This window comes from Crinia signifera, chromosome 1, assembly GCF_055691185.1.
Source record: "Crinia signifera chromosome 1, ASM5569118v1, whole genome shotgun sequence".
Lineage (NCBI taxonomy): Eukaryota > Metazoa > Chordata > Amphibia > Anura > Myobatrachidae > Crinia > Crinia signifera.
The window spans coordinates 316,708,104-316,721,970 of record NC_139217.1 but is presented as its reverse complement, the minus strand read 5'-3'; the positions used below and the strand labels follow the sequence as shown (position 1 = coordinate 316,721,970).

Below are 13,867 nucleotides of genomic sequence, written 5' to 3'. Positions count from 1 at the left end.
CGTTAGCCAGGGTTCTCTAAAAGAGACATTGTTCTATAAAATAATGATGTCTCCCGATCCGAGATGATCACTGGTACATACATCAAATTTAAATGTAACGCATGGTGCCATTCCCTCTGTTAAAATATTAAAGGCAGAGATGGCTGGACACATTTATTTCACATAAACCACTTTAACTCAAAGTCCCCATTCATCCCATGGGGACTTAGAGTTTTTAGCTCATGTATCCAGCGCATCTCCGCCTGCGCAATAGCAGTCTCAACATTATTTTTACGCCAATTACCCCTTACTTGTTCTATGATTTTGAAGCTGACTATTTAATTTACAGAACATTGATGGTTTTGTTTGAAGTGGGCTGACATGCAGTGGTTCTCAAATCTGTTTTTTATATTTCGGAGATGTTCCCCCAGGCGTACCTTAAGTGCTCTGCTTGTTTTACCGACGTATTGTTGTTCGCATTTACATTGGATCAAGCTATAAACTGCGATTCAAATGGTATTTTGGGGGTGTCTCTATAGTACTCACAAGTGTTGGGGGGAGTAGGAATGAGGGGAGTGGCAAAATAACAAAAACAATAACATAAACATACAAAGTAACACCATGACGGTGTCACAGGAGGCCACCAATTAGGGAGGCACATTGGGGTATGCATGGCAGCCATACACCTCCACTGCTCCACATGGGAGTGTCAAGGCAGAACACTAGAGGGGAGTAGGGGGACATTTTTAATACTAAGGTGAGTGTCCCGGCATATGGCATATAACTCAAACATAGTAGTGTAGCACTGGTGGCCGGGTGAAGCAGGGATGAGTGTAGAGGGGGGGGGGGGTTACTGATCGGTCAACTCGACAACTGCAGAAACTGCAGAGGGAGCCCATCAACATTATGGGCTCTAGATTCCACGCTGCTAATATCTTGGCATCTTCATCAGGCGTAGAGATAACTGTAGTGGATCCATTGCGTTGGATGATTAGTTTCTTCGAAAAAGCCCCATCTATATTGGATCTCTGCTTCTCGGAGTATCTTCGTCACTGGATGGAAGGACCTTCGCAGGGCAAGAGTTGCAGCAGAGAGGACGCCAAACAGTTGCAAATCACACAGAATAGCGGTAGACATTTTTGAAGGTCTGGCGGCTTGCAGAATTTTTTCTTTAATGTGGTGATAATGTAGTCACGTCAGAGTGTCTCTGGGAGCATCATCCGACGCATGTTATAGTGACCTCTGGTAACAGTTTCATGAATAAGTCCGTAGCATATTGCTCGAGGTTCGCAATGCAAATCGATTCCAGGATGCCACTAATTTTTATATTATTATGGCGCGACCGGTCTTCCAGGTTTTGTGTCTCAGGGCCGTAACCTCCACCTGGAGGTCCTCGTGTAGCGAGATTAAATGATTGTGGGATTAGGGGCGGGATGTATCAAGTTTCGCCGTTTGAACGGCGTTTTACCGCTGCGTTGTCCTACCTGTGTTGCGGACCCTTTCCGCAAATGTATCAATGTTTAGTGGCAGGGCGGCCGGAGCTGACAGCGCGATGTTGTAGCGTTTTTCGTTCTGCGCATGCGCGAGATTGAAGTTCGAGAGATTCAATCTGCGCATGCGCGAGAATGAATATAGAGTCATGGGAAATGTAGTGTTATGATTGTCTTGCACATGCTCAGTGGTTTGGAGCTGCAGGCGCCATTTTATGCATGCAGAAATGGCGCAGTAAGCAGTGTGGAGTGTGTGGACAGTAGAAAGGTGTATAATGTAAGTGTTTTGCACATTTCTTTGTACAGCATTCAGGCTGCCCGGGACTGGCACTCTATGCTCATACTCATACAGATGAATACAGTCCCCGGGTCATCCTCTGTGACATCCTGCCTTCTGTGCCAGGATCACTCTTCTCCTGTCTGTGACTTTCACTCTCTATTCATCCTGCCAGTGCCATCTTATTTGGCCTTTCCTTGCTATGTCAGTCACTTTCTACTCACTCTGCCAGTCCCTGTGCCATCCTCTCTGCCAAGCTAATCCTTCCCCTGCCACTGGCTGTCACTCTCTGCTCATCCTGACAGTCTTTGTGCCAGGTTTATCCTCTCCCTGCCCATATCAGTCACTTCTTTTCCTGTCTGTGCCAGTCTTCCCCTATCTGTCTCAGGCTCTCTCCCCTTACCCTGCCTATGCCAGCACTTGTGACCTAGGTCTCTGACTGTGCCAGGCTGCCTCTATGCTAAGTATCTTTATGACCACTAGCTATTTTACTGCTGGGGCTATCAGTTCCCATTGCTGACCCCTCTCTCTCTGACCCCTACCCCACAACCAGCTTCCTTGGCTGTCTCTTTCCCTGGCGTCTCTCAATCCACTGGATTTCTCTTGTCTATTCTATTACATATGCCGTTTTTATTTATTTATTTATTAAAAGTTTTGTATATAGCGCAGCATATTCCTTTGCCCTTTACAAAGGACACATTGGTAAAAAAAAAAAAAAAGGGTTTTTTACAGAGAGTCAAAAGGTAGGAGGGCCCTGCTCGCAAGCTTACAATATATAGGATATTAACGCAAGGGACAGCTCTTGCGTTAAGAGCTGCCCCTTGTGATGCAGTGCCATGTGCAGACTCCCGATGCTGGTTGCAGGGAATGCTGAAAGTGATCCGTGATGGATCCCTCATACAGCGCATATGCTTCTATAGGGTTTCTCCAGCCTCTGCTGGTGATTCTTTCCAGAGCGCTGCCACTGCGGCCAGCTGTTATAACATGCAGTTATGTGGTTGAAACCCTGATAAATGGTTTTTTACCGCATTTCTGATATATCACATCCAGCCCATATAGGAGATATTGGAAGTTGGGCAGGTGACATGCTGTAGGGAGTACTATACAGGCTCAATGTAAGGGTGGGATGTATTTATGTACATTGATGCCCTTCAGCGGCCACCCTCCACGATGGCAGCACATATGTTCATTGCGGTGTGGTGACGGAGACCTGTACTCTGGTGTGCAGGGGGGTGTCCGTGACCTCTTTGCCACCGACATCTCCCCTCACACCAAGGACAGCTAAGCATGCTGTCCCTGGTGTTTCCTTTCTTCCTCGTAGCAGCTGGAAGGGTGGTCCGGTTGCTTTACAAGGGTGTGGAAAATGTGTTTTTGGGCCGGCGGATTTGAGTGGGGATGCGCGCTCCTGCATCATCGCCGGGAAAGCCGTTCATCTGCTGGTTATACCGTCGGTGCCGGGAAGGGGGCAAGCCGCTCAGTGTGTATGCACAGAGCGCTTTTCCCCACAGTGATCATTGACCTCATCGCTGTCCATACACGCTGGGCAAAGTGGCCCGGTGGGTATGGTCCCTGAGCTGTGCCTTAGGTTTTAGATGCATTTGTCATCTGGGTGGGTTTGACCAATTTTTCTTTTTTTTTTCCCCCCTAGACTTCGCTACACTTCTGTGAAAATTCATTGCGGATATAAGTGTATTTCAAATCCTCGGTTATCTTGCTACCTACATATATAGGTAAGTTAAAAAAGGGCGGTGGGCTACTTATTAGGCGGATGTGCATCCTTAGGTACTGTATATCTAGGAATTGGTAGAAGGTTGGATGGGTATGCCAGCATTTTCCCTCAATTTACCAATTGACACTTTTCTGGACATACACTATTTATGGTCCAGTGTAGATCTCAAATATTAATGTGGTCTTTGTCACTTGTCTGAAATTGTAATATGAGACCCATTTCTCTCACATGTACATATGCGCTGGCATTGTGGCGGTTGGCTGTAGAAGGGCGGCAATTTATATTAATACATTCCGCCCTACGTATAATGCTCGAGGAGCAGTAATTAAAAAAAAAAAAATTCTGTCTTTGAGTTTCTACTGCTGTGCATGTGAGCTTATTCTAATGTAAGTTACTTTTCATATCTGGAATAACTCGCTGCTATTTTTAATTTAATTCCATTTAATTTAAAGGTACTTATGTAGTATCTGGGCTGCCGATTTCAAAATCGGGTCGGATCGGGAGATCGCATCGCATCGCATGCGACCATGCGATTCGATGCGATGCGATGACCCGATTTTTCCATAGGAATCAATGTTAAAATGGACTGAGTCCATTTTAACATGGAATTCAATGGGAAAAATGGGTCCTTTTCATACCCCTACTATCCAAGTGGGCATGGAGTTGGATATAAACCTGTGGCGAGCGTAGCGAGCCACCGAGCCCGAAGCGTGGCGAGCGAAGCGAGCCCCGCGAGGGGACGAATACCGTCCCCTCGCGGGGCTCGCTTCGCTCGCCACGCTTCGGGCTCGGTGGCTCGCTACGCTCGCCACAGGTTTATATCCAACTCCATGCCCACTTGGATAGTAGGGGTATGAAAAGGACCCATTTTTCCATAGGAATCATTTTAACATTGATTCCTATGGAAAAATCGGGTCATCGCATCCGATATCGGATGCGATGCGATGCGATATCGCATCGCATCGCATCTGATTGTATGCCTTAACTTAAGGCATACAATCAAAAAATCGGCAGCCCAGATACTACATAAGTACCAATTTAAATTTACCTTAGATTGTGGTTTTAAAAATTTGCATTAATAATTTAAAAATAATCCTCCATCTTTCTACGTAATAGGTGGAGATTTGCCTTTATGTGTTTGTGTTAGTCCTAGGAGGTCTGGCAATGTTTCAGCTTTGAGGAAATCATGCAATAATTTGCAAATCTCCATTTTATAGTCGTATTTCAATTTGGATAATATCCTGTTCAATGTTTTGTTTAGGAGGTACACACAACTCCCTATTACCTATGTTATTGCTAAGGTACACAGATTTTTAACAAATTACTACCTTTAAGAAAGCATGTCCAGATTGCAAACTGTATATAGTTTTAAAGTAATAGTAAATTTTGAAAAAGGTGACTGCTCTAAATATTTGTTTTAATATTGACTTATCTTAATGTAATTATTTTTTGCAATATTTTAAAGTTTTGATTGTGATCATCTAATGTGTCATGTAGATTATAGTTTGATGTTAAATTTTTATTGTAATATTTGTACAGGTTTCATGAACAATGTCTGATTTGGATTCAAATTGGTCAGATACAAATCTTCAAAACTACTCGGATGATAATTCATCTGTTAGTGGATCCAAAAAAACACATAAGAAGACCAAGCGTGGACCTAAATTTTCAATATTAGAAAATGAGGCATTGATTGACGGTGTAATAAAGAATTACAAAGTTTTATTTGGTAAACCATCGGGCTTAAATGTGCCTTTTGAAAGCCGCGAGAGCACATGGCGTCAAATTGCCAAATCAGTTTCAGCAGTCAGTAAAGTAAACAGAAATGCATTTGTATGCAAAAAACGCTATTCCGACTGCAAGGTCACTGTTCGTAAGAAAATGTCGATGCTTAATAACCACCAAAAAAAAACTGGCGGTGGGGGACCATTGAATATAGAATTTGCCGATTGGGAGAAAAAATTAAAAAAGAAAATCATTCCATCAACTGTTGTAGGAATTCCACAAGGTGTGGACACTGAGGTTGGCTCTTCAAATCTGACAAGTAAGTTTTTTTTTTTTTTTTAAATATAGGTATATATATGTGGGGCTTTACTTATTTTGTATATGTAATGTTGATTTCTGTGATGGGTCCCATTGATAATAATTTGTTGTATTTTTTGTGATCAATTCACATATGCAAGGCAGCAGATCCATTTGAGCAAATATTTCCATATACATCAATATTTAAATGTTCTACGCTATTTAAAATGGATAATACATTATACAATAATTATATACTAATGTTATATATTAATTATATTATAGTATACATAATACATTAAACATCACCACTTTTTAGCCCAAATGCCGCAATGGCACTGTATAGTCAATAACATATATGGCTGTTATCGCAGTGCGCAGTTTGAGGGCCGCCGCAAAATCTATGCTGAGTTGTGCATGTGGTCTCCCTTATGCTTAACTCTATCTTCATGCCAGGTAAAGCTTAGAAGCCTGTTCTCGGTGACTCTACCTTTAGGGGGAAGGATGTCCTGCTTAATCAATAGGGGGAGGAAGGGCTTTCCTTCAGGTGTCCTGGAGTCCCATCTTGGAAATTAAGGGGTGGTTGGCGAGGTGCTGGCATTCCATTGTAGCCGCCTGCTGGCAAAAGAAGCCTATTGGCTTATATAATGTTTATCAATCTAAAGGAGGCAATACCTTAAGTTGTAGTATCAGCTTTGATACATTAGTAAATGTTTTATTTCTAGTGTTATGAAAACTTATCTAATAGATATATTTCACCATGATACCTAACTGGAAATTGGGTCCACCAAATCGGTCAAATTGTTCTAGCTATTATACAATGCAAGTTACATAAGTATCACGTGTATATCATTGATTCTGTGCATAAATTTTAGGAACCTGATCACAGAAATCGGCAGTCCATTCACTACATAAGTAACTATGGTTTAGTTCTTTTGTTGTTATCTCATAAATGTTAAAATTATTATTTATGGTAATTTACTTTTTTTTTTTTAATTATTACTTTGTAGAGAAAGAACGAAAAGTAAAAAGGTTGACCTATGACAGTGAGGACTCACAACAAGCACAGTCTAGTAATGTCATGGCTTCCAAAAATAGACTACCTCTTGGTAAGTATTTTTAAATAATTTTTTTTTTTAATTCTATTTAGCATATATGTTATTGGTTGTAGGCTTCCACATATTAAATGTAGTTTTCTGTTACATGATCCATAATTAAAAAATTTGGTACTTTTGAAGGATCAGCCCTCCCAATTTTTAGAGTGCCATTTTGGACACCCTGATCATTTCCCCACTATCCAACAACACATGGAGTTGGATATAAACCTGTTGCAAGGGTAGTGAGCCTATGTGCCCAAAGTGTGGCGTGCGGAAACGTTCTACATTTGGTGGAATTTATCCACGGTTTTTTCTAACATTTTTTTGTAAAAATACATATTTTTTAGTAAAGATTTTTTCGGAGTTGAGTCCAGCTACTTCATGTTTTTGAGCTTCAAAAAATAGGTTAAGTATTTTATGTTGGAAAAAAGTACACTGGATAGGGAAAGTCTATAAAAATTTACAGATTTAGTTTATTGCAGTTTGCAATCCTTTTTGAAATCTCAAAATGTATTTTTAAAAGTTATACATGTATAACTGTTTTCTTTTGACATTTTTTTATAATATCACTAATTTTTTTTTTTGTTTTTTTAAATAATTTCCATTTTTGTTATTTTTTCAGAGAACAAGAAAAAAAGAAAAATCAAGCCAAACCGGATAATATGCGATGAGGATTCAGAACAATCTGAAACATTATCCATTTCCATGAACAATGATCCATGCGACAATCAACAAAATGTGATATTGTCAATAAATGATGACAGCTCAAGTGTTGAATCTATAATGTGTACTTCTGGACGGAAAGGTGAGGGTACTAAGAAATCTGCAAAAAATTCCAGCATCGATTCATCCATTGAAATTTCAGAAATTATAAATTCAGCAGTGGATGTTCATTTAAAACATCAGAGTAATGACACCAGTCGCTTAATTCAGGAGATGAAAGAATTTCGTGCAGATTTCAATAACTTCACCACAGAAATCTCTGCCACATTCAAATCATTAGCTGAAACATTTGATCACATTTGTATCAATATATGTGCAATTAAAGACATGCAAAAGCAACTTGTGCAATACAAATTTAAAAAGCTGGATTATCTCCTTGAAACTCATGTTGATAACATAAATGAGCAAATTAATGTGAATCAGCCTTGTGCTTCTCCTAAAAATAATGAAGATGGGCAATCCAGTTCGCCAAAAGATAATACATCTAACCGTCCTAAAAGGCAATTTAAAAGGCCTAAGTGGTTAGAAGACGTTGAAATATAAGTAGACATTTCAAGTTCAAATACTAATTTGAATCCTATCCCCATGTTTGCTGAATAGTTCTTTCAAATTTAGTCTATATTGAATTTGTTGCTTTTGAGGTTGCATTGTGCAAGTTATTTTACCCATAAAGATGCATGTGACTTTGCGGCAGATGTATCAAGGTTTAACAAGAGATAAATACAAAGGTGATAAGGAGAAATAAACATCCAGCCAATCAACACCTTACTGACTTTTTTCAAACACAGCCTGTGGTATGACAGTTAGCAGGTGATTGGCTGGGCGTTTATCTCTCCTTATCTTCCCTTGCATTTATCTCTTGGTAAAGCTTGATACATCTGCCCCTTTGTAGTTACATATGATATTTTATTGCTTACTCAGATTTTGACATTTATAAGTGTTACGCATTGTAATGTTAAATACCATTGAAAATGTCATGTTTTGCGATGTTTTCAATACTAATTTTTCAAATATTATATATATAGCAAAGGGTCGTATATATGCTGCAATATTCGTTAAAATTGTTAAATCCAACTTCTTAATGTACCGCCTCCCCTATCAACGTTTCACCAAAACCGTGCACGCGTAGTAACTCTTGAAGGAGTGGTGGTTTACTTACATCCGAACTTTTTACAACCTCATCCAACACGCAAAATTAAGAGTTCAATTTATATGGTTAGGAAAGGTCAACATGACACCGAGGCTACAATTTAACTAGCGCATTGAGCCACCCAAGGGTACGCTCGTACTTTCAAATCTATCTGCGTTACCTCAAGGGTTTTAAAGGTCTCCTTGTTCCCTCTGGCAGCTAATAATGTTAGCCAAATTTAAAGTTCTGTGGCTTGCAGCGCTACACACAATTTATATAATCATTGTAATGGCAGCGTGGATAGTGGTGATGAGATTAGATTGGAGCACGGGTACCATTGCTCCTTGAGGACTTACTGTGCACGCACGCATATGATGGATGTGGATAGAGTTGGTTTCAAATATATATAGTGGTTGCCTTTACATATGATAGGGTCCTTTTACCATATCAATGACCCTTGGTTGGATATTAAATTGAAGAACGGTTTAAATCTAATCGCGTAGGCCGCCTTGCATGTTGATGAAATTTTGGTAATTGTGTAGATTCAGCTCGCCCAATATAAAAATTGCATTGCAAGCAACGTAATGACATGTGATGCGATGTGATACAAAGGACCAGATTTTCCAAAAGGATTCAATGTTAAAATGGGCATATGGCATTTTTACATATATTAATATGAAAAAAGGGTCCCTATCTTTTCCCCACTATCACATGGAGTTTGTTATAAACCTGTGGCGAGTATACTGAGCCACCGTGTGCAAAGCGTGACGAACAAAGCGATCACCACAAGAGGACGCAGGTTCATTCTAAAAGTAACTCTGCATCCCTTTGCAGCCCTCGCATTGCTTGTTACACATTGGGCTCGGTGACTCGCTACGCTTGGCACAGGTATATATCCAACTCCATGATTAGGTAGATAGTAGCAAAATGATAATGATGCTTGTTTCTTATTGAATCCTACGTAAAAATGGACTTTGTCCATGGTAACTATGATTCCTTTTGAAAAATGGGGTCCAGGACATTGCAGCCCTAAAGTATTGCCATGCAATGTCTACATTGGGCACGCAGAATCTGCACTAGTACAAAAATTTTATATAAAACTTCATTAGATCAAAAAATCTCTTGGCAATTAATAAATAAATGCAAAAAATATTCATTGTTATTTAGCTTTCAAATGCCTTATATTACTTGTATGTTTTTGCAACATTTTCATGGTATATTGCCACCGCGAAACTGTTCCCGTTACATTGTTTTACGAATAGTGCATTTATATACTTTTATTTTAAAGGAATGCTTTCAAGTGTAATCTTAATTTTTACATTGTGATTGCTATCACATGGTCTATTGCATATGTATTAAAGAAATATATATTAGAAACAAATTAAAATAAAAAAAAAAATTAAACATTATGTAAAAAAAAAATGGGTTCAATGTGTTAAACAAATTCAATACAATATTTTATCAGAACCCAGTGTTTTTAAATTTTAATTTAAAAAATTTATTATCTACTGGGTTGTGATGAAATATTGCATTGATGGATTTTACCACTTTGTACCCTTTTTTTTCTGTTATGCATGGAGTTGCATATAGTGTTCATTCTAGCACCCGCTATATTTGAAAACCAAAGCAGTTCCTCCTCCCTGCCTGGGGTGTCGCTATCTGCTGTAGTGCCTCTAGCAGTGGGGGCTGTTTATCAGCACGGATATGCAACCCAGACCTGTGCTAGAAACACCACAGCAGACAGTGACACCCCAGGCAGGGAGGAGGAACTGCAGGGGTCTTAAATTATGGCGGGTGCTAGAATGAACACTAGCATATAAAGCAGACAAAATGTAATTGTCATAATTCTTAAAGAAGTATTAGGTTGGTGCTGATGTGCATTACATTTTTTAATGGAATAAATGTTTTCTTTAATTATGTAATGTAATATTGTTGCCTACCAATACAAATAATATATGTTTTTATAAGAGATGTACTTCGTTTCCAAACAAATTGCCATACAGTGCATTTCAAAGTTTTTAAAAGACAATTGCTTTAAATACATATGCAATGGACTATTGAATGCATAGCTATATTTCTAGTTTAGCGTGTTCAGTAACTATATTGTAAGTACAGTTGTGTAAGCCTTACCTTCAAACTTGTACTGGTTATTCTCATTATTTCATTTTTTGTTTTTTTAAGTATCATTTTTTTTATGAATAGATTTGTACACATATATTGAGGTCAAATATATTGCATACAAAGCTGATGACAGATATATTTTTAAGAAGTTTCAAGAAGTGCTTCTTTATTGAAACTGCAGATGTTTCTATGTTTGTTAGGTATATTTTCACATTACATTGATGTTAAAATGTATTAATATTTTTGGTACCTCTTGTTTATCACAGCTCCCATTGCATGCCATCCCATTCCTTTTTTACTGGCATGAGATGACATGTGTTGGGGTGAGATTTGGCTATTTGTTAGTCATGTCTTTGAGAAAATCACATTCAATAACATGCATTTGGTTACATGCGATTGGATGTGATTTTGCACAGTAAAGCATCCAAATGCATGTAGTCATGTTTGAATGCCACCAAATGTCATATTTCATAGGAAGCCACCCACATTTTCAACGACAATCCGAAGCATTGCGACCACTGCGGTACGCGTCGTACGACCAATTCTTACCCCCACTATCAATGTTGGCGTGAAGTTGAGAATATAGTGTGGCCAACACAGTGAGGCACCGAGCTCCAAGCGTGGCGAGCACACGCAGTTTTCTAGGCCCAAAGTGTTGCGAGTGTAGCGAGAGTTGTTGAGGACACCTGTGAAGCCCGCAAGGCTACGCGGTTATCTGTACAGGTATCCTCACGCTTTTGGCGCGATATCTCACTGCGCTCGCCTCACATTATATTCTCAACTCCACGCTGACGTCGATAGTGGGGGCATGTAAAGGTCGTATGACATGTAACATGGCCCATCGTGGCCTGGCTGTGGTCGCCACGCTTTGCTTTGTCGTTAATAGTGGGGGTGACTCTCAATGAAAAATGGCATTAGATAGCATTTATTATTATTCACATGCATTTCAGTGAGAAATCACATCCAATGTGATTGCATGTGATGCGACCATATGCGTTTGGTATCCAATCAATATCGTGGAAGCTGTGATATTGTAAAAGTACCATATTTTTTAAAATGTATGTTCATTATTAACCCCTTCCCGACATTTGACGTACATTTACGTCATGGCCGGGAGGTACTTCCCGACACATGGCATAAATGTACGTCATGACTTTAAACTGTCACTGCGTCTCGAGACGCAGTGACAGAGGGACGATGTCTGCTGTCCCTGACAGCAGACATGTCCCTGCATGCCCAGGGGGGGCTGCGATGTCGCCCCCCCGTCGGCGATCGCTGTGATTGGCTGTTCAGTGTGAACAGCCATTCACAGCGTTTTCCTGTGTTACCAGCGAATCAGACGCTCGGTAACACAGGTGTCAATCACCGCCGGGCGTCAGGGGGCATGAGGGGGTCATCGGTGACGATGACACCTCACCCCACCTGCCCCCAAGGCTGTGATTGGTCCGTGGGACCCACGGACCAATCACAGCCAAGGCGCGACATTTAAACTAACGGTGACTGCGCTGCAGACGCCATTCCGGTCTGGAATAGCGTGCAGAACGGTCACCGTGCCTGTCTGCCCTGAATACCGACCTGATCCTTGCTAATACTTACCTGATCCTTGCAAATACCTTACCTGATCACCTGCTCACTGCTTGTAGCGTGCTGGATGCTTCCTGGATCTGACTTCTTGTGACTTCCTGCTGCTGCTGCAGTGTGATAGAGAGATAGAGAGATAGAGAGATAGAGAGAGATAGAGAGATAGTGACAAAGAGAGCTATATTTTGTGTCTGCTACCCCCCCTTTTTGGGGGTGCAGGGGTTTTCTATATATAAATAACTGTCAGTGCTGCTGCTGCAGTGTCATACAGTGATAGATAGTGATAGATAGTGATAGATAGTGAGAGGTAGAGAGATAGAGAGATTTGTGTCTGCTACCCCCCCTTTTTGGGGGTGCAGGGGTTTTATTTTATATATATAACTGTCAGTGCTGCTGCTGCAGTGTCATAGAGTGATAGATAGTGATAGATAGTGAGAGATAGAGAGATAGAGAGAGATAGTGACAGAGAGTGATAGAGAGTGTATATTTTGTGTCTGCTACCCCCCCTTTTTGGGGGTGCAGTTTTTTTTTATACATATAACTGTCAGTGCTGCTGCTGCAGTGTCCTAGAGTGATAGATAGTGAGAGATAGAGAGAGATAGTGACAGAGAGTGATAGAGAGTGCTAAATTTTGTGTCTGCTGCCCCCGCCTTTTGTGCTGATCACTATATCTGAGGTGATCAGCAACTTTTTTGGGGGTACAGAGGTTTTTTTTTTTTTATATATACCTGTCAGTTGCACTGTCAGTTGCACCAAAGGTTGTGCACCTGCTGCACCTCACTGGTAATCAGTGTCGCATCACTGATCACCTTTTTTTTTTTGTGAGTGCTGTGGGGTCTTTTTTTAATTTTTTTTTTACACACACTGTGATTTTGTGGGTGTCCTGTGGCCACTGTGCGCTGATCAGTGACGTACATCACTGATCAGCTTTTTCGGCACAGGGTTGATCTATTTTTTTTTTTTTTTTGATCAAATTCCTGTTGCCTTTGAGCGCTGTTCAGTGACAGACGTTACTGACCAACATCTGTGCTCAATTTTTGGCGCAGGACCTTTTTTTTTAGTTTTTTTTTAACCCCTTCAATTTTTTATTTTTAACCCCTTCATTTTTTTTTTTTTTTATTGGTATAAAGTATTTTTTTTTTTCTGCACTACATACACACTACACACTACATACCCCCCGGGTTGAAATAAAGTTTGTACCCCCCCCTACACTATACACGTGTTGAAACATTTCACTACCAGTAACACAAAAATAAAAATGGCATCCCAAATGTCCTCCCAAATGTCCTCCCAAATGTCCTCCCAGTCATCCAGGAGAATGTATTCAGTGGAGGAGGCATATGCCATGCTTGCCTCTGACTCTGACACAGCCAGTGATGCAAGCGGGGAATTTGAAGGATTCGTCTTAAGCTCCTCTTCCTCCTCTGGTGATGAGGGACCCCCTCAAAGACGCCCCCGTAGAGCAGCTGAGACCCCCCCCCCAACAATTGATCTCGTATGGACCCCACCACCAGACAATTTTGAGCCCCAGGTTCCTGAGTTTTTGGCCATGCCAGGAATCCAATTTGATTCCACAGGTCTCAGAGAAATTGACTTTTTCAAATTATTTTTCTCTGATGATTTTATAAATTTAATGGTGGACCAAACTAATTTATATGCCCAGCAGTTTATTGCTCAAAACCCCACGTCATCATTTGCTAGGTGGACCCCTGTAGATGC

General features: G+C 40.5%; 1 protein-coding gene across 1 annotated transcript; it reads left to right on the top strand.

The window, feature by feature from the left end:
* Positions 1 to 3,392: 3,392 nt before the first annotated feature.
* LOC146029207 (uncharacterized) lies at positions 3,393 to 8,776 on the top strand. Its single transcript, XM_083158340.1, has 4 exons — positions 3,393 to 3,476; positions 5,015 to 5,519; positions 6,508 to 6,606; positions 7,217 to 8,776. The coding sequence occupies exons 2-4, from the start codon at positions 5,027 to 5,029 to the stop codon at positions 7,858 to 7,860; spliced, it is 1,236 nt and encodes a 411-aa protein (XP_083014466.1). The 5' UTR covers positions 3,393 to 3,476; positions 5,015 to 5,026; the 3' UTR covers positions 7,861 to 8,776.
* The last annotated feature ends 5,091 nt before the right edge of the window (positions 8,777 to 13,867 follow it).